The sequence below is a fragment of the Scomber japonicus genome, chromosome 5, assembly GCF_027409825.1.
Source record: "Scomber japonicus isolate fScoJap1 chromosome 5, fScoJap1.pri, whole genome shotgun sequence".
In the NCBI taxonomy this organism is placed as follows: Eukaryota; Metazoa; Chordata; class Actinopteri; order Scombriformes; family Scombridae; genus Scomber; species Scomber japonicus.
In genome coordinates this window covers 11,681,649-11,702,998 of record NC_070582.1, presented here as the reverse complement: position 1 = coordinate 11,702,998, position 21,350 = coordinate 11,681,649, and the positions used below count along the sequence as shown (strand labels likewise).

Here is a 21,350-nt window from a genome sequence, read left to right as displayed (position 1 = left end):
ACATATAGGACAGACTTACTCCTGTCGCGTGCTGTCTGCGCATGCGTGAGAAGGCGGGGTGGGGGCCCCCGGCACCCCTGTAGAGCCGGTGGCCCTCCGCAGCTGGCAGAAGTGATTTTGGGGACCGACGAGCAGCACGCAGGAGAGCGGCAGGTCGCGGTGCGGGGAAAATGACACAACGGTCTGGATAAATGGCCAAGTTTAAGATGAAAGTCTGCCAGCTTCGGCAGCTTTTTGTTTTGTTTCTTCATTTGTCAAGTAAGTGTTTTTTTGTTATTGATGTGTGTCGGTGTGTTGACCTGATTTTTGATCCGCGGAGGGACGGCTGACTGTTTGCAATAATAGACAAGTTAAACTACGTTATCTGCTGGCAAAATATAAATGTAGTTAAAAGATAAGGTTGTGTTTTGAAGGTCACTGATGAAGAGTAGATAATATATTGCTTAACTTTACTAACTACTGGGTCTGTAACATCGTTGTCCAGCGTCTCTTCTTCGTTAATATAATGGTTAGGATGCTCACCTTACCTCTAATATCTGTTATAGCAATTATGAAAATATAATATTATACATTATTGTTTCTTACAGATAGATGTTTTGTGTTTTATCAGAAGAGCACATTACTTATGTAGGTTTATATCAAGTTTTATTAACTATCCTAATAACAGTCAGCAGCAATTATTATAATAGACTAAGTGGGTCTGTGGCAATATATAAGTGTTGTCTTTTCCTGGTTTTAAAAGCTGCATTACAGTGAAATGATTTAATTTCCCAAACTTACCAGACTGTTTTAGCTGTTGTATTATTTGCTTTTACCCACTTTGTCATTATATCCAAATTACTGATGATTATTTATCAAAAATCTCATTATGTAAATATTTTGTGAAAGCATCAATAGTCATCCCTTCAATATTGTTGCTAAATCGAGGTATTTGGTCAAAAATATTGTGATATTTGATCTTATCTATATCGCCCAACTCTATCCTATAGTATTATTGTTGTATAATACCTGAGCTGTATTACATTATGTGTATGGTCTGCCAGGCTGTAGTTTTGTAGTCCACTCTCACTGAAAATCATAATCTACCCCCTACTAATTTCCTTCTTCTCTTCCTCCAGGTGTTTTAAGTTTCAGTGAGTTGTCCTTCATCACGGAGCCCAGTGATGTAACTGTTCTACCAAAGGACCCCGCGGTCTTGGACTGTCAGGCTCATGGGCAGCCTCCAGTCCACATCAAATGGCTAAAAAATGGAGTTCGCTTGGCAGAAAGTGAGCACATACAGTTTCTGCCGAATGGCTCCTTGTACATACCAAATATAAAACATACCAAGGAGAATTCAGATGAAGGATTCTACCAGTGCCTCTCGCAAAACAAATATGGAGCTATCCTAAGCCAAAGATCACGTCTGACTATCGCAAGTAAGTATGGAGCTCTAATTTATAGAAACTCTCTATAGTATATAGTCACAAGGACTATATTCCTGTTTTTCCACCACGACAAAGGTGACGGTGGTTCAGACTTCTTGGTGGTGTCAACATGCAGGGATCAGAATGGCAAGTTCATGGGTTATTAACCTGGAGATGGGAAGCAGATGTATCCCACCCCTCAGTTTTTGCTTTATTAAGGAAAAACCTCTAAAGTGTGGGTTTCCATGTCACTGGAAGTTGTACAGACTGGGCCATGCTTGGGTTTAAAGCTGTGAGTCCAGTTATGGGATCATTTTAAGAGACAGTAAAGGATAGATGGAGTCCATCTAAAAGCTCATAAATACTCCATAAAGAGGCAGTCCTGAGTCTGAGTTCACTATTTTGTCCATGTTTTTAGGAAGAGTGCCACCTGCATATTTATGAAAGTGCTCAGGAAACATTAGCAAAAAAAGTTAGAAATTAGCCTTGTCTCTCTTCACTTTAGTGTGACTACATTGTCACTGCAGACTGTGGCTCTGTGTAATTGCTGAATGGTCTGCTACACAGAGGAATCTCTGAAAGGCCATTTGCCTTTTAGCCTTTGTTTGGAGTTCCCCTGACCGCCCCAGAAGAAAAGAGTTGGTTTTCAGGGCATTTGTTTGTCCACATATCAGTGGACAGGGCAGCTGTTTCCATTCAATAGGCCTGGTCTACCATGGACACTTTTCACAGGTCTTAGAAGGGATATCCCATGATGACTGGTGTCATGGAAACTAACATGGCCTTCTGAAATATATTGATATTGACATTGACAATGAGGATAGAAAGTTATCACTATCATGAAGGAAGGGAAAGACTCATGTATGGCAATATAAACTGGAAAGTTACAAGCAGGACACACTGACTATGCTCTGATGATGTTTGTGATTGCTGTCGATCTATTACAGAGCAACTAAAATTGCTTTCACAGCTCTCCAAAAGAAGGCCACATCAGAAAAAAACCCAAAAAGTCAAGTTTGATCCGACGTCCAGTCTTTGTCAGTGAAAGGGTTAAAGGTTTCGGTCAGCTGTAGGCGGGGAGTGGAGGATGGGCCTCCTCTGCTGTGCTCCCCTTCTGTCCAGAGGTCCTGGGGGTCAGGGGTCAGCAGGGAAAGGCTTTGTGATGTCACAGGCCTGCTCTGACTGGGCTGGCCTGCTGTTCTTTCTCCCAGCACACAATCCCTTTCACTGGGCCGGCCCCGCTGTTGCCCTGTCAAGCAGAGCCCTTTTGTTACAGATCGGCCAGTTTGTCATGTGAGTGAACGAGCCTGATACTCCACAGTAAATAGAGACGGCTCTTTCAAAACATGTTTACATCCAGGAAGTATTTTACTGGTAGTCCTCAGACAACATCATCACTTTCAGCACCCTGCAGATATTCAGAGGGTGTCAGATATCAATTATGTGTCACAAACTTACAAATAAATAGGTATGAGCTTTGCAATTCATATGTGTTTCTACTACATCATTTGATATAAGATAAAGACAACATGAGAATGACAAGCTTCTCTTTTGTAGACTAATGGCAAACTGACTTCGATCTGGCCCACATTTTGGGATAAAATTGAATGGACAGGGGGTTGAGGTGAACTTTGCCCTCTTTAGGGAAACCTTTGTGCTGTTTGACCTAGACATTGATTTGTTCTTTACAACAGAGGTGACCATATTAGCAGATCAGTCTGCGCAGGCCACACCCTCCACTATCTACATCACTGATTTCAGCAGGACAGAAGACAGTCTGTTATCTACAGTAGATAGATGGATAGATAGATAGATTTCAACTTTTTACCAGGTGTTGCTCACTTTTCATGATGCTCACTAGTCAGCCATGTTTTATGGTGACAGAAGATGTGAGTAATTTCTAGACCTGATGAAACAGCTGACTTTCAGGAAATAAATCAGTGTATTTTGTCAGACCTACTGTCAATACAGAATAACATCTCACAAATCTACCATTAAGTATCATCATCAGTTTTAGCTTGAACCCCCTAATACATCTCACAGAAACAGGGTTAGTAGTTTATTAGTGTAATATTGATGGGATTAGGTCTTAAATTAAAGAATTGCTTCTTAATTTAGATCTCCCAAAGCTCAGGATTTAAATGTTGAGTTCAGTGGGAGAACAGGGTATTGATTTTCTTTAACATGATATTGACTTCCTTCCTGTGAGTGAGGGGGAAGGGAGAGAGTGATCGCCTTAATGAAAGAAGGTCATTGGTTATATCTTAAAGAGTGTGCTTCAGATTAATGCAGATCAGAGGTTGCCTATTGATAGAGATTACTGAAAGATCTTTTGAATCCACATGAACAGAATATGACTCAGCAAAAGTTTTAGTCATTTTAAAGTACGTATACCCAATCAGTTTGTGTACATCAGTGTCAAAGTAGAATTGTCACATGCATAACCGTAAAATGTGTGATTTTGAATGGCATATTTTGTCTATATCTAGTGCATCACCTACAAGCTGTGCAAGAGACAAGTTTACTTACATGTATCCAATTTTTTAAAATATATTTTTTCCCCTTATTAGTAATTGTTCACAATCCCTCCTAATGCAAAGTGAATTGATTAGTTTTCATCTATAACAATGCATCATTCATTGTCATTCTTCAATTGATCCATTGATTGCACCAGCTGGTCAGTATGGGGACCTGATAGCTCCTCATCTGCACAAAAGCAAGATCACGGTGTCTTACACAGATCAATTCCTCTCATAGAATCAGTTAACATTCATCAAAGTCAGTGGCTTTGCATGCATAATGGATCATGTTTGAGTAAAAGTGAATGAAAATGCTGTATTTAGAACTGTGTGCAAAACATTACTAATTGAGTCCATATTAATATTGGTAATAATCACATAAAGTATCATGAAACAAATACTAATTTAAACAAATAGTAATTTCAAAGTAATACTTATTTGTTTGTTTGTTATATTTGTTTGTTGAGATTTTCTATTACTGATCGCTAATGTTTTTTTCCTCCAGGTATCTCAGAGTTTGTGGTGCATCCTGTGCCTATGGTGGTGACTGAGAGCTCAGTGGCACGATTCTCCTGTGCAGTCACCTCCAGTCCTCCTGCAACCATCACCTGGGAGCTCAACCAAAGCACATTACCCCTACAGACAGACAGGTACCTGCTGCAGACCTTGAGTCATTTTAAACACCTTCGTACAGTAGTCCTGATATTACATTTTTTTTTGTGTCATGTATTTGTAATGTTGCTTTTATTTGTTCTCAGAATTACAGTTTTACCCAACGGAGTTCTTCAGATCCACAATGTACAACTGGAAGATGCTGGAGAGTATCGATGTGTTGCAACTAACATCGGTAGCCGTTTGAAGAGTGAAGAGGCCACACTGACAGTCAACCAAGGTGCGGAAACTGCATTAAATGGATTTCATGAATGAGCATTACACTATCATATTATGTACTGTAAGTAATGCTTATTTTATTTTTAACATCTTCCTTATCTCGTGAAGGTGTGGACCCCAAACCTCTTCAGAGGCCCAGAATCATAGCCGGACCTCAGAACATCACAGTTTCCCTCCACCAAACTGTGGTGCTAGAGTGTGTAGCCACAGGAAGCCCTTGGCCCATCATCTCCTGGAGCCGCGCTGACAGTAAACCCATTGATGTGTACAATGCCAAAGTGTTGGGCAATGGGAACCTGGTTATTACTGATGTCAATTCCAAACACAGTGGAGTCTACCTCTGCAGGGCCACCACCCCTGGAACCCGCAACTACACGATTGCTGCTGCCAACCTCACGGTTCTAGGTAAGCTCTTAATAAGTTATACTGCAGACCACATGTCCTGCATGGTTCTTGTACTTCAGCAAATAAGTTATCATCTACCTGTTCCTTTATTGGATTAGTGTGACCTAAGATGCATCACTTCATGTGGGACCTAATCATTGTCTGAAATAAAGTCTGCTTTATAATTCGGCTTACTCTGCAGCATGATGATTGAATATGCAAAATAATGTAGAAAGTTTGTTTATTTCAACACTTTTCTTTTCCATCTCTGTTTCAGTGCCACCATCCATTGTCGAGAGGCCCGAGAGCCAGACCCGTCCAAGGGCCGGCACTGCCCGTTTTATGTGCCAAGCAGAGGGAATGCCTCCACCTCGCATTAGCTGGCTCAAGAATGGAGAAGAGGTTCATTTAAATGGTCGGATTAAGATGTACAACAGGTATGTATCACTGACTTTTGTCACAATCAAACTTATGTATTTAGTGGTGAACAAAAACATGCTTAATCATGGTGTGTGTTGATTGTTATTTTTTATTCATATTTCACAGTAAATTGGTGATTACCCAGATCATCCCTGAGGATGATGCCATCTATCAGTGCATTGCTGAGAATGAGCAGGGTTCTGTGCTGTCTCTGGCTCGCCTTATTGTTGTCATGTCAGAGGACAGGCCCAGTGCACCAAGAAATGTTCACGCAGAGACCATCTCAAGCTCTGCCATCTTACTGGCCTGGGAGAGACCCCTCTACAATGCAGACAAAGTCATTGCCTACTCCATCCATTATATGAAAGCTGAAGGTGAGACCAAGAGAACAACACAGTAGATGATTTTACAGGTTTTTCTTATCATCTTGACTAAAACAAAAACAATCCTGAACCAGAAGGGATGAAGGTGTAAAAACATGGAAAGATGACAATCAACCACGACAAGCTATCTCACTGTTTCACTTGTGATTAACTTTCCTTGGCGGAGGCCATCTGTTGTTGCTGCACAGAGCAGAGGTCAAGGAGAACTCAGAATGGCAACTTCACTGAAATAACAACAGGCTTAGCCAGCCCATTGTCCAGTCTGAGTTTCATTCTGCTTGCAGTTAAAGGGACAGGGTATCTTTTTAAAATCCTCACAGTCTTGCAGTCCAGTATTATAAGGGGATATTGAACTATAACAGTTAAATTGACATTTAGGTAAATCAGTTAAGTTACATTTGTGTTTGTAGTAAACACTTTTTAGATGTTTAGTTAGGTTTGCTTTAAGAGGCCTGGAGGCAGGTATGTGGCTGAGCCTTGCATTACAAATGTTAATATAAAAGTTGAGTGACATTCATAAACTAGAAGCATCAAACCCCTCAAAACACAGACTGTTTTCATGTTACATGTTTGACAGCCTTTTAAGGAAGGTTCCTCTTCTTTGGATTATTCTAACCTATTTCTTAACCTACTCTCTTCTCTGTTGCATGTCAGGTCTAAACAATGAGGAATACCAAGTTGTTATTGGCAACGACACGACCAGTTATATCATTGATGACCTCGAGCCAGCTCGAAACTACAGCTTTTACATTGTGGCTTATATGCCAATGGGAGCCAGTCGTATGTCCGACCAAGTCAGTCAACATACCCTGGAGGATGGTAAGCATAGAGCATTGAGACTCCCAGCATTCCTTGCAATAAATCACTCTGGTAGTTAAGCTAACATGCATGCAAGTGATCTGTGTACAGAGCACATTTTGAGTGGAAATAAGGGGGAAGGGCTTTGCTGTTGTTAGAACAGTTTTCTTTTATGTAGCAATAGGTTAGTGTGAATAATAAATAGCAATATATCAGTTTCAATTTTCACCAGCATGTTTATATCCATCACCACATGAGTATCAAGTATTTGTGTTGTCTGTGTGTTTTTGCAGTGCCTCTGCGTACTCCAGAACTAAGTCTGACCAGTCAAAGCTCAACAGATATCCAGGTGAGCTGGCAGCCGCTGCCTGCCAAGTTAAGCCGTGGTCGGTTGTCTGCATACAGACTTTCCTATCGTACAGCTGCAGACAACACAGTCATCTCTGTGGAGATACCTCAGAACAGCACTGAATATCTCCTGGAGGGCCTGCAGCCTGACACCATCTACCTGCTCCGCATGGCTGCAGCGACACGCGTGGGATGGTGTGAGCCTTCAGCGTGGACATCCCACCGTACACCTAAGATTACCAGCAGCAAAGGTAAACCTTCAGAAGGCTGAATAGGAAATGAAACATGGTTTTGAGAGCTTTGTAGAAGATCATGTAGTTGTAGGACCATTTTTTATCACCTAATTTTCACGTTGTCAGTGTTTTTCATGCATGATCAAATAAGTGTTATGGAAGTAGTATCACCTGGTGGAAACGTGTAAGCTTTTGCTTGTGTCACATCAGGGTTTTTCTGCTCTTATAATACCACGAGTATCTCTAGAACTCATGCAGGGTGACCAGCTTATGACCAGAGTTTTCTCTTGTAGCATTGTCCCACAGTCTTTGTATTGGTTACCCAGGAACCTTTGCCCTCCGCTGTCAGTGATGTTAGAGCGGCCTCAGTCACGGGTCATAAAGAGAGGGCCTCAGGCGTCTATGTGGGGGAAAGAATAGCTTCTTTTCATGGCCTGGTGTGTTGGGGGAGGCTATTTGTCCACTACGGCTGAATTTCTTGTTTTCAAATGTTTAACTAAATATTTGTTCGATATAGAGCTGCATAACAGACAGAATTACAAATTTTTGACTTGAGAACAAGATGTAGTAGGAATGCAAGTGAATCAGTCCTCTGTTTTATTTATTTACATCCAGCTGCACATTGGAAGCCATTTTCTGCCAATATGTTGCTTAATTTATAACTTTCACACCCAATTTGAATTGGCATTTCTGAGAAGCCATTGCTTCAATGGCATGATCATTCATCCATCCTTTTTCTATACCCAGTATCCTGCTGTTGCTATGTGTTGTTCAAAAGTGTAGTATCCCTTTGTGCTCAGTGATATTCTAAATATGAGTGTGTATTGATCTAATGCCTGCTGTGTCTCCCCTTTCAGTGCCTTCAGCCCCTATTCTTCAACTTGAACCGCTTAACTGCACCTCCATTGTAGCACGCTGGCAAACCTCCCCAGAATCTGTGCCTGCCCAGAGTTACCGGCTGTGTTACCACGAGGAAAGCCAACCAGAGCAGCCCGTCATCCAGCTGCAGGCTCAAACCTACACCTACACCATCAGTGGCCTTGGTGAGTTATTTACTCCTGTTCCTGAAGCTGTCTAGTTGTGAGATTGTGGAGGATAGTGGAGTGGATGGAAAGCATTTTAGTGTGTTTGGATTATCTAGAAGAAATGAGTGTGACCAATAGGTTCTCACTCAAATAGGTATCTTATATTATTGCTTCATTTAATTCAGTGGGCAGTTGGATGCTGCATTTGCATTTTCACCCTCTGTCCTGATCAATATGGGCTGACCCCTCTTCCCTAACCAGCAGTCCTCTCCAGTCTTGCTGCGGCATTGTGTGAGATCAGGCTCCCACGGTTACAGGTCAGGGTCCAGATGTCCCTCCCACCACCTTTCCCATCCCGTGTCTTGCATAATTACCCCAGACTATTGTGTTATGTCCATAGCCAGACCTGCCCTGCAAGACCCTGGCCAGTCCCCCCTTTAGCTGGACACCGGAGCACACAAACAAAAACCCTTGGGATTGGCCAGAGCTGGACCGAGCCACTGACCTCTAGCCGTGAGACAGCAGTCTTGGATTAGGACCCTGCCCCCACTGGTTGTGTGTGCTGTCCATGTAAATAACCAACAACAATCTATATGCAATATGAACCAGGGCCATACTGATCAAAATTGTCACCAACATTATTTTGCCTGATGTGAAGTGGGCCAGTTTAGTCGTTTGGCTCCTGCTCAGTTCATAATCAGTATGTTAAAATAGAAATGAGTAGATTGTTAGTAACTGTTTCCACTTTTAATGTATCTGCAATAATAACTCAAAAGAAGAAAAGTAATGTGAAAGCCTTCAGTTTAGTCCTGTTTTTAAAAAACGTTGCTGTCATTGGCTCCTTAAAATGTCATACTGCCACAATAATACTGATCTCAATATAACTTCTGTTGTGGAGCCATGTTTGCTCCAAGTTGAAGGCTATAACACAAGGGCAGTGGGAAGAACGTGAAAGGGGAAACAAAAGGGGCCCCGCTTCTATCCCACAGTCCTGCGCCCAGATTCCTTCTGTTCTATCTTGGCCTGACCCGGTGACCCCAGTCAAACCCCCCCAGTCCCATGGGCCTAGGCTCCCAGCAGCTGAACGCTGCCCCTGACCCAGCCCCCACAACGGGCTTGGACACACTGCCTTCACTGGTCAATACTCATAGGCTGACCTTTAACACTCGAGGCATAAAACAAATCTTAACACTCCCTAAAAATGTCCTGATTTAGGAGCTGACGCAATGGTACATTTTTAAGTTAAAACACAGAATTTGGTTGTATATTTTCAGGTTAAAGCTTTCCATCCCCATCCCCAGACCTTTTCCATGTGTTTTAGCTAGTGGTTTGAACATAGTATGTCTTATAATTCATGCATTTTTTAATGTACAGAACAAATAAGACCACATTTCACATCCTCCACCTCTGTTGTTTTCTTCAGAGATAGTGATTTGTTTTTATTCTGTTTTGTAGCATAACTTTGTGCTAAAAGGGTTGTATAGTTGTAAATATTTATAGGTTTTCATAAGAAAAAAGACATCAATTTGTAAAATTCTGAAAACTGAAATTCTTAAAACTTCTTCTCATTAGGCTTAATTATCATGTTAGCATATTTACTGGGCCTTGGGTCTGGATGATCTTTCTCATGCTCTTTACACGTGACAACACATGATAAAGTAGAGGTTGGGGTGACTCAGGAGACCATGTATTGTCCATGCATGGGGGGTGGCCAGTTATGACCCACAAACTTCACCTCCTGCAGCTATTGTCAATTTATTTATTTGCCTTGTTTTGAATTATGTGCTACCTTTTTTTAAATGAACTATCAGCTGTGGTATTTTAATGATGATCTTTCAGGCTTTGGCATTATTATAACAAAGCCTGATCATTAACTTGAAAAATAGCTGCTATATGAAGTTATTGTAATGTTGGCCAGACCCTTCAAAGGAAGAAATGTCTGAAAATGGATTATTTGCATTCCAGATCCAAGGAGAAAGTATCATGTCAAGATCTTAGCTGTCAGTCAAGAAGGAGATGGCTATCAGGCAGACCAAACAATTAGTACTCCTGGATGTGTGTGTAAGTACATTATTTTATTGTTTACTTCAAAAATCTTACAGGTTAAAATGAAATACAACCCCTGAACTTGAACTGTGTATAACCAAATAAGAATATGAATAAAATATGACTTGAATATTAATTTTGTTATCATCATTCAGCGGCCAGAGACCAACCAGCAGCAACCCCTCCACCTCCAGATCATGTGACTGCCTTGGCCACTAATTCATCTGCGGTGTCCCTGCGTTGGAGCAGACCTGCCTTCACCTCAGGAAAGACTGTCAGCTATACTGTCCGCTGTACACCTGTGGGCACACACAACGCCTCCGCTATACGCTACATACAAACGTAAGCTGACACTCAAGGTTTTCAGCATTTTATCCACTGGCAAAAGATCCTTTTGGTTTGTTAAATAGTTTTGTTTGTTAATATGTTACAGTACATGTTTGATCATGATGTGACTATCAATTATTGCTCGTATTTTAACAATGTTGTTTGTCTTCAGTACCAAACAGAGCGTGGTTGTTCCGAATTTGGATTCAAACACTCGCTATGAGTTTGTGGTGCGTCTTCATGTGGACCAGATGTCGAGTCCCTGGAGTTCTGTTGTTTACCATCGGACCCCACTAGCAGGTAATAAATTGGACATAACTGTAACTTCCAAATCATAATATTTCTCAGTAAATTCACGTCCTTACTATGATTTCATATGATTTCTCTGTCTGCAGCGCCCAGCCAACCACCTGCAGGAGTGCGAGTAACTCTGATTGAGGACGACACTGCATTGGTGTCCTGGAGGGAGCCCACAGAGCCAAATATGGTGATCACACACTATACCATCTTGTACGCTTCCCACAAATCGTGGATGGCTGGACACTGGCAAATAATACAGAGAGAGGGTGAGTAATTTACTGGGTCAGGTTTTTTTGTAAAGGCAGCGGTGCACAAGTGATGCCAGTATCACCTCAATAATAATAGAATAGAATTACAACAGCCAAACATAACAGCTAAAACAATAAAAATGACTAAATTATAATAGGTTAAATAAACATAACATTGAATACAACAAAATCACTTTAGTTTTGTTGTGCTAAACTATGTACCAGGAGAAACATTTCAACTTATCATTTCTGCCACCATTTATAGGGAGCCATACGATGGCCCTGCTGGAGAAGCTGGAGGCGGGAAATGTCTACCTGGTGAAGATTTCTGCCTCCAACCAGGCCGGGGACGGACCTTTCTCTAACATTGTAGAACTGGCACTAAAACGAGGAACCGTTCACCGCAGCAAGAATCCCAGACACTCTGGCAGCTTTCATGACACAACAGGTCAGTACCTTAAAACACTGAAGCAAATGACTGATTCATTTATTGCATTAAGATGGTAGTTATGTGGCATTAAGTTTATCTTTATATAAAAGTAAAGCTATATTCTGGTGTTGTGAAATTGTTTGCATTCGCTATATGGACTTAATTTGAGTCCACCTTCACTGAATCTATACATCTTCATGCAGAAATAGACAAAAGAATGTTTTTGCAGTGAGGTGTTAAACTTTTTTGTTTGTTATTTATTGCTGTGATTACGTAAAAAAAGATTCTGACACTACTATGGATTCATAATTATTTGTGAAGAGTAAAAGAACCACTAGAGGGCGGATGTCAGCAGTACTTTACCTCATGAATTTATATATAAAATGATGGCTCAGTGAGAAGGCATTATAAATCCTATTCTGTACATATTGTGCTACAATCTGTTCAAAATAGGAATATTAGTTTTATATTTTGTTTATTTTTGGACCTAAATTTCTATTATTATTTCTATTGCATATTATGATGCTATTTCTATCTGTTTTTTTGGTTTGTGCATTTGTTTTCTTGTTGTTTTAGTTTTAGTGTATTTATTCATTTAACTCCAGTGTTTTGACAAAAGCTAATGTACTTCAAGTCCAGTCCACAGAATAATGATCAAGAACAGCAAACAATAATCATGAATGTTAAGTCTTACTGAGTATGCAGGTTTCTTGGATGAAAGTATTAATTCCTGCTTTCCTTCACTATTATCTCCACTCTGTAACTTGAATTGTCATGTATGTGTGATTATTTGTGTAAATCACTTTGTTGTTTATCTTCCAGTGTTCTCTGATGGTCTCTACCACATAGACCAGAGGTCCATGACAGGGATCATTGTTGGTGTGTGCATCGCCTTGGCCTGTATTGTTATGTGTGCTTTAATCCTCATCAGCAAGGGTAGACCAAGGTACTGATTATAACTCTTTGGAATAATGAACAATGATTCACAAGCATGATATAAAGTTTGAAAGATTGATTGAAGATACTTGATTGACATTATTATTATTTCTATTGTATGACTTCTAGAAAATCTTCCAGTCACAAAGTCATTGCTGTGGCAACTGGTGAAGGCCCACATGCTGGTTTGACCCTCCCCAGTGAACTGCATGCAGAGAATGCTGAGGCCCTGTTACCCATGATAAGTGCTCACTTTCTAGATGCCGAGGTGAGACTAACAAGGACTGAATGAGCCTTTAATGATTGTTGTTTTCAGAAAAAGAACTGTAATTTCTAATTGAAGTGCCACAGTTATATAATGAATGTTAAAAACAACATAGGACCATTAAAAAGCTGAATTCTGACAAATGTTCTCATTTGTTCCAGGGTGGATCTAATGTGGTCATAAATACTGCCGGTCCACTCAACAGCAAGAATCAAAGCAAGAAGTGGCTGCTCTTCAGGAGGGAAATCAACAATCAAACTGAAAGTGATGTAAGTGACATGACATCGTTAATCGGCTGTCTTTTTGAGCACATTTCTGTTTTTAAAATGTTTATCTTAATTTCTCTATTTTCTATTTTCTTTTCTATGTCCTTAGGTTGAGAGGAGGGCTAGTTTGTATGAGCCTGGCAAAACTGTTCTGAGGTATGATGAGCATTTAGGCTCACCACCCCTGCCACCTTCGTCCCGCGAGATCATCTATGGACCGTTTCACTCGGAGAGCTCTCACACCAGTGAGGGCAGCCAGGAGACTGGAGACTCTGGACACTACTCCAACGAAGAAAGCAACGAAGAGATGAGCAATCCTTCGACCAGCCGAAGCTCCAGACCTGAATCTTTCGGGACGGACGACGGCGCTGCTGATGCTGAGCTGAAACAGTCTTTCAAAGTGGAAAATGAGGAGAATCTTTGCCTCCGTCACTCCGCCCCTGATGCCAGCTGCCTCTGCTGCAGCTCGGATGGCTCTCATCCTTCCCAGCACTTGTCCCAAGCAGCCGGCTCCTGACACCACCCGGCCCGGACCTGCTCTCCAGCAGCCGAAGATTCTCCACCTCTACCTCGTTTGCTTCCCGAGTCGAGCCCCTCAATTATTTCCTAAGGGATCAGGAAGCGAGCCGCTGCGTTGGAGGAGATGAGCGTTTTCTTCGGATCTACCTCAGGATTTTGTATGAATGTTCGTTACAACATTTTATTTCCATTTTTTAAACTTTCTACCTGTTTGTCTGTGTTTGGCGTTGTCTGTCCTAAACCAGAGCTCACCCATGATGAATGTTTAAAAGAATGTCAAAAATGTATTGAGATACATTTTCATTATATTTAATTTCTTTCCACTGGAGCAGAGGGTTGAGCCCTTTGAACATTATCTACCTCAGTGTTCTGTTCTTATATCTACATTACTACCTCCCTTTCACCACTTATGTGCAGTATTATCTCAGACTCAGGGGACAAGGTGAAACCACTTCATTGCCATGTCGTGATACCTCAGTTGGGGCGATATTATCCAGAGGTCTTCATTTTTTTTTTTTTTTATTAATTCTCTCAACTTTTAATTTCGGTTGAAAGAGCTTTTGTTTCACATTTTCTTTGAATGATGTATGTTGTGAAAAAAAACAAGTGCATTAGATATTGTCAGACGATTGGAGCTATATCATACCATACTGTTTGGCATTTTCAGTGCACTGAACTCAAAGCTTTAAAATGGCCTTAATATCAAAAGGGCTTTGCATACTAAAGAAGATGAGATCCAAAGACACATAAAAATGTACCCAAAGAGTTTTTGATAATACAAAAGATATTCTAAAGCAACCAAATAATATAGTGGATGTACATTAAGGGTGCTTTTGCCAAAATATTGTCCTTGCCAATGATGTAAATTTCTCTCAGAATAGTGGTTTGAATGCTTTTTTCGCAAGATTTTATTGACGCTTTATTCAGGTGAAAGCTTTAGCACAAGTCTCCCTGGCTTGTGCCGCATTTGCCTTTAAGACCATTGCTAAATGCAGCGGTGATGCCGATGCTATTATCCAAAGAGTTGTCTGCTTCCTCAGATGGGTACGGCTTTTCATTCAGTTGATCCTTGGTACGATTCGGTGGAAATTATTGACACATGACCAAAGATCCGGTGTGTCCTGCCAGTGATAGATGATGATATTTATTCTTTGTTTGGAGAATCATCTGTCACCGATCACCACAATATTGCTGCATGGGGAAGAGCTTTCTGTTTCTCTTCTCTCGTAATATATCCTGTCCAGGTGTGACAATGAAGGATTCTGACTATCAAAATTGAAACCCAATGTGTGAAGAGCAACATAATCAATTTTTATACCTTTGTAATACAAATAATCCTAACCAAAGAAACTTGAGGTCTCTGTTATTTAGTGATTTTCTTTGGGTTCATTTACAATATTTGCATTTTAAATGTGCTATGATTTCCAATGGTTTTGATTGCTAGAAAGGCTTTTTTTTTTTTTTTTTTTTACATAGTTCATTTTTTTTAAGCTTGAGATGTCAAAAACTGTTCTGCTGTCATTTTATCATTTCACCTGAATGATAATTAGGTTTCATTGAATTGTTTTTAAATTTAGATGACCTTTTTAGCATGATGTTATAAACAGGAACATTTCCCAATTTTAATGTGACATTTTCCTAAATTAATATGACTGGTTTCATGTCTGTGTAATGCATTGATGAAAAATTATAATTTGAATGCCACATGTAATTTTTGCCGACTTCACTCCGGTGCCAATTTAGATTTAGAGTGTAGACTTAACTGTTATTATTTAAGTTATGGTTTTCTGATATTTCTGCTTTTGAATACCAAAATACAAATTTTAATCCAAAGTGAGCAAAAAAAAGTATTTTAAGTGTTGAAATGTTGCAACAGAATTTTTTGATATCCTCAAGATGATCACAAATACTAGATAATAAAATTGTTCTTGGAAAAAAACTGTTTTTGTCGTACTGTGTCTCCTTGAGTTTATCAGTGAATATGTGTATGTGTGCATGTGTTAGAAATGTAAACTGGAATAACAACACAGGCTGTTCAGGTCAGGTAATAAAACAGGATCCACAGGGCCCTCTTTATATCAGCTGGTACTGTGCTTGTGTGGTTAATATTCCCCCAAAAAACACATTTTAATTAATTAACCACAAACCAGATGACAGATGGTAAACTGTTTTTTGGTAATCCAGAAATGTTGCGGTGGGGTTCCAATATACTATCAGTGATACCGGTATTCAGGTGCTTTACTTAAGTAACAGAATCAATAGCAATGTAAAATATTCAATTACAAATAAATGACATGACAAATCCTAGTTAATTGAATTATAGTAAACATAGTGTTTTGATCCCTCTGACTGATTATTATATGTAACATCATTATATTATTCACACCAGTGTTAGAGCAGTATGTTACTGGTGTAGCTGCGGGAGGCGGAGCTGGTTAACACCACAGTGGGAGAGGGATGAAGAATTTTTCTTTTAGTTTTTGGTATTTTCTTACATTTTTAGTGAAATATTGGATCATTTGAACATTTATTAAAATGAAACCATGTGAGAAGTTTAGAGGGAAAAATCACTATTTGGTGGAGAAGTTAACAACTCAGACATCTGAAATGTGACCCTGAATACACACTGCTTTTTGTAAGACGTCAAAAGACAAAAAAGTTGGGAAACACTGGTTTCATCTTTAACAATGTATTGTATGTATCATGTATATTTCCCTCTGTAGTGGTACTACTGCTATGAAGTGGAGTGGAAGTATAGAGTAGTTGACAATGGTCAAGTAAAGTACAGTACTTGAGTAAATGTACTTAGTAACTGTCCACCACTCTGCACTCAATACATTTTCTACTTGAGTTGTGAATTTCAGAATTGCCATTAACACTTTAAACTGAATCATCGTAAATAAGATTAATTTTACTACTACTAGAAAATTGTGTGAAAGTGTGGCAGAGGGTGCAGCAGGGGGCAGCACATCTGCACCACTGACACTTCAGAAGAAGACAGAGGAGGAGGAGGAAGAGGAGGAGGAGGAGTGGAGTCTTGTTTAGATTTGAGAACCTCTCGCGAGATTTGTACATGTTTCTTTATTCTGCGTGTTGTACGAAATAATTATATTCTATGATGTTACAACCTTAAGGTCTAGTTAGGTTTAGCTGCAAAAACCCCCATCACTTAGCTGGAATTGGGGAGAGATCATAGTTTGGGTTATAATTACCACTCTCGCGAGATCTGTATTCGCCATGTTGACCGGATCAGGAAGTGGGCGGTCTTGTTTTTGTAGGTGCTCACACGCAGCACTTGCGCTGCTAAAATGCGTATCGAAAAATGCTATTTCTGCTCGGGACCCGTGTATCCCGGGCATGGGGTGATGTTTGTACGGAACGACTGTAAGGTATGAAGCAGCCTGTCTGTCTGAATTATTAAGTAAATGTAGATAAAGCTCGTGTTTTAGTGTCTGTTAGCTGCGGGGCTAATGTAACGTGCTGGAGTCCCTCACGTGGGATCACAACGAGGCTTCAGTGCTTCATGATTAATGTCAGTAAATAGGCTTTGTTCATAAAGAGAGGGTTTGAAACACAGTGCGTCCAAGTATTAGTTAAAATGTTAATGAGATGTTACCTTTTGCACCGTGACAAATGATGAGGATCAAAGTGATGAAGAGCTCGGGACATTTAACACGACACAAGGCCGATTTTAGGGTTTGGTATGGTCTCGTGGCGCCCTCTAAAGGTGTGCTGAGAGATCACAAACTGACTGTGGACATGCTGTTATCATGAACACCTTTCAGTTTTAGCTGTGAACCAGGGGCCATTTCAGTATCCCTAAAAATAAGTACATTATTGCATGTTTCCCCCTAAAACATATATTTTGTACGACTTAAATTATTTTGCGAGCCTGTCAGTTAGAGATGGGACAAACACGTTACAAGTTCAAATGTTGTTATTTTAACAGATTTAATGTACTTTGGATAGTTTTGTCATTATTATATAATCTTTCCCTCAGGGTTCATTAAATATCTCTCTGTAGAAATCTGTGATTTGTAGTTCTGAACCATTATTACCATATATTATAGTGGAGACTGAACTTCTCACTCAGCTGAGACTATGATGTCCAAAAGTTTTGAAATTTTCATTAGTTTCTGTTTTTATTTAGTTTGTTTTTTTAATTTCAGTTCAGTTTAGTTAGTTTAAGTAGTTTTGTTTATTTTGAGGAATTGACTAGTGTGAATCTAGTGAAATATGCTGACCAATGTTTGTCAAAGCTCAATGTGATGTTTTCATGTGTCTCATTTTGTCCAAACCAACAGTCTTCAAAGTAAAGAGGTTTAGTTTATTATCACAGAGGACTAAAAAAGTCAGAATCAGAGAAGTTGGATATTTTCTTGTTAAAAAATGATTACAAGTGATTAATTGATTATCACAATACTTGGTGACTGGTTTAAAAGTTGGCATCGATTAAATGTGCAGCTCTAGACTATACACTGTTTTGGAGCTCTGCTTAGACTTTATAATCTTTCATTTTAATTTTAGACTTCAGTTTAATCTTTATTTTAGCTTTCTTTATTGTTATTCAAGTCCATTTATTTAAGAGCACATTTACAAACAGCAAAAGTTGACAAAAGTCCTTTACAAAGACTGAGAACGACAATTAAATTAAACAGAAATAGTTATTAGTATCAAATGGGGGAATTTAATACAAGTTTAGAATAAAATTTGATTAAGTCCTAAAAATACAACAGCATTGCACAGAGAACCAATAAAAATGCAGAGAAGAGGGGAAAAAACAGTGTGACCAGTCATGTCTTCATGATGATGAGTAAAGAGATGATTGGTGTTAAAATATAAATTAAACTGGAGGATATAATATAACTAGAGACAAACTGATCCGCAGTTTAGGGCTAACAATGGAAAATGCCCGATCACCTGGATTTTAACGGGGAGCGTGGAATGAAGAGCAGTGATTGGTCAGCAGATCTGACGGGTCTGGCAAAAGAACGGGATGATGCTATAAATTTAGGTTTTATTAGAATTAAAGCTATTTGTCTTTCATTCATAAATTATACTTATGGTATAAACCTGCTGCAAGCATTCACACTACTGTATTAGTGATCACAGCATGGTCATACTTATAATTCATTACTCATTTTTTTAATTCAATATTGATATTTAAATCTGAAGGTTTAAAAACTTTGAATAAAATAAATATGCCAATTTTCTTTTTTGATATTAACCAGTGTCACATATTACATTTAGATAACGATCCATTAAACGTAGTTATTATTGTGACAAACGTACTGAGTAATACATTTAGTGTTGGAAAAACCAGCTTGTTAGTTTGTATTGTCATTTTCTGATTGTGTTTAAGTTAACACCTATTTATCTGTGATATTGCAGTATCAGCTGATTATATTGGACAATATTCAGATGCAATATATGTATGTTATATAAAGATAAAGAGTATATAACTGTTGGTGGATGTAATGTCAAAATTGGATGCTAAAGTTCACATCCACTCTATAGAAATATGTCATTTTAAGATCACAAAAGTCTTAGTCTTCCAAGCTAGAAAAGCACTGAAGGTCTTTGCTAGTTCATATCCATTTAGAGTCTTGTGGGTTTTTTTTTTAATTGAATTGAGCATTAAAATATTTGTTTTTCTGACTGTTTTCCCAAAATAAAGACATTCAGATTCTGCAAGTCAAAATGCCACAAGAACTTCAAGAAGAAGCGTAACCCCAGAAAGACAAGATGGACCAAGGCTTTCAGGAAGGCATCTGGAAAGGAGTTGACAGTGGTGAGATATTGATTTAATCTGTTGATTGACAACATCACCAATTAAGTGTTTTTTTTCCGTAACTCACACAACATACCAACTGTCTTTCAGGATAACGCTTTGGAGTTCGAGAAACGCAGAAACATACCCGTCAAATACAACAGGGAGCTGTGGGACAAGACAGGTATTCTACACATTTATCTCTGCTGTGGAAATGTTTTATGGTTTGATATTTGACTTTTTGAACATGACTCATGCATCGTGTTTTAATCTCCACAGTGGAGGCAATGAAGAGGGTGGAAGAAATAAAAACGAAACGACAGGCGAGATTTATCATGAACAGGTGAGCAATAAAGACATCTTTAAAACTCTTTTTCCACATTTATTATCTTCTGTTAAATAGTTTTTATATATCGAACATGGCGTCGACAGGATTTTGAAAGCAGCGTCTGCCTCCATTTAACTGTTATTTCTGTCTCTACTTTGTAGATTAAAGAAGGGCAAACAATTGGAGAAAGAAGAGGCCATCAACGAAGTCAAGAAAAATATTCACCTCATCAAAGCACCACATGCAGGTAAGAAGTTTGATACAAGAATCACATAAATCATGTACAAGCTGTTTGATTCACTGAGGTATAATCAAGTGTGACTGTTGGAGACATAACAGAACGTTTAGAGGGAACTGCATAAGAGCTATTTAATGTAAAAGAGACATCACAGCTCAATACACTGGACAAACTAACTCATTTTGTCTACCCACCCCCCCCCTCCTCCCCTTTTTTTTTCTTTTACTTACAGGAAAAGCCAAAAAGATGGAAGAGAAAATGGTGCAGAAGTTACAAGAAGACGTGGACATGGGTGATGAGGATCTTTAATCCTGTCCCCATTGAGTTTTGCTGGAGTGATAAAACTCAATTAGCCCTTGTATTATATTGTACTTGTGTTGTGGAATTTATAAATTTCCAAATGGTTGATGATGGACAACGAAATGTATTCAGTTTCAAATTGCCATTAAGAAAAAGCTGATAATGATATGCCTCAGAAGAGTTTTTTTTGTGTGTGTGGTATTTGGGGTTGTTAAGAATTAACTCTATACTGGTGTATAACAGAACGTATTACAGTCGTACAGAAAATGTTCAAACATTACCGACAAATAAATAGCATTTTTTGGAAATTGCTGCTCTTGTGTTTATTTTTTACTGTGAAGCATAAATTGGTGGTAAAACAAATAATTGGAAGTGTAAGAAGTCATAAACCCTTTCATATCTCACTTGTTATTTTTTGCTTTTTAACACACAATTTAAGTGGCTTCTTGTATTTCATATAAGAACATCAAAGAATAAGATTTCTTTACCTCCCTCGTGTACTCCACACGCATCTTCATCAGTCACCATCAATTAAGCCTATTTTCCTCATTTCCACATCAGATACTCATCAAGCACAAGTATTCAAAACAGTGTCTAATCACAGCCATACATTTAAGAGGAGTTATGAAAAATATATTTGTAAAACAATTTAATTCCTTAGCCCACACCCTCTGACTTTTTATCTGAGCAAGTTTCATTCATAAAAAAGGCCCCCAAAGAATGGAAATAGTCCCACTTTCAGAAATCAGAAGACAAACATTTTTACGAGTGATAATATAAATCTAACGTGATCAAAGCAGCTCTGCACTGTGTGAGAAATAAAGAGGGAATGATCTGACATGAAGTTAGATGGTTTATTTCTTTCTTTAGTCTGACATGGGATTAATTGGTGCTGTGCCTGTGACATCATTTAAGCCCATGTCATGATTTATTAAAAAAATATTTTTAAAATGTGATTTAAAATAATTAA

General features: G+C 39.0%; 2 protein-coding genes across 2 annotated transcripts; both read left to right on the top strand.

Annotated features, from left to right (window-relative positions):
* Positions 1-191: 191 nt before the first annotated feature.
* On the top strand, positions 192-13,742 carry LOC128359361 (protogenin B-like). Its single transcript, XM_053319855.1, has 19 exons — positions 192-258; positions 1,119-1,418; positions 4,431-4,575; positions 4,684-4,817; positions 4,925-5,221; positions 5,478-5,637; positions 5,747-5,994; positions 6,658-6,822; positions 7,095-7,400; positions 8,240-8,425; positions 10,373-10,468; positions 10,609-10,795; positions 10,953-11,080; positions 11,176-11,346; positions 11,594-11,776; positions 12,581-12,704; positions 12,824-12,962; positions 13,121-13,228; positions 13,335-13,742. The coding sequence occupies exons 1-19, from the start codon at positions 192-194 to the stop codon at positions 13,740-13,742; spliced, it is 3,552 nt and encodes a 1,183-aa protein (XP_053175830.1).
* Positions 13,743-17,002: 3,260 nt separating this feature from the next.
* Positions 17,003-20,688, top strand: rsl24d1 (ribosomal L24 domain containing 1). The gene is made up of 6 exons (XM_053319718.1): positions 17,003-17,133; positions 19,422-19,535; positions 19,626-19,698; positions 19,794-19,857; positions 20,004-20,089; positions 20,313-20,688. The coding sequence occupies exons 1-6, from the start codon at positions 17,053-17,055 to the stop codon at positions 20,387-20,389; spliced, it is 495 nt and encodes a 164-aa protein (XP_053175693.1). The 5' UTR covers positions 17,003-17,052; the 3' UTR covers positions 20,390-20,688.
* The last annotated feature ends 662 nt before the right edge of the window (positions 20,689-21,350 follow it).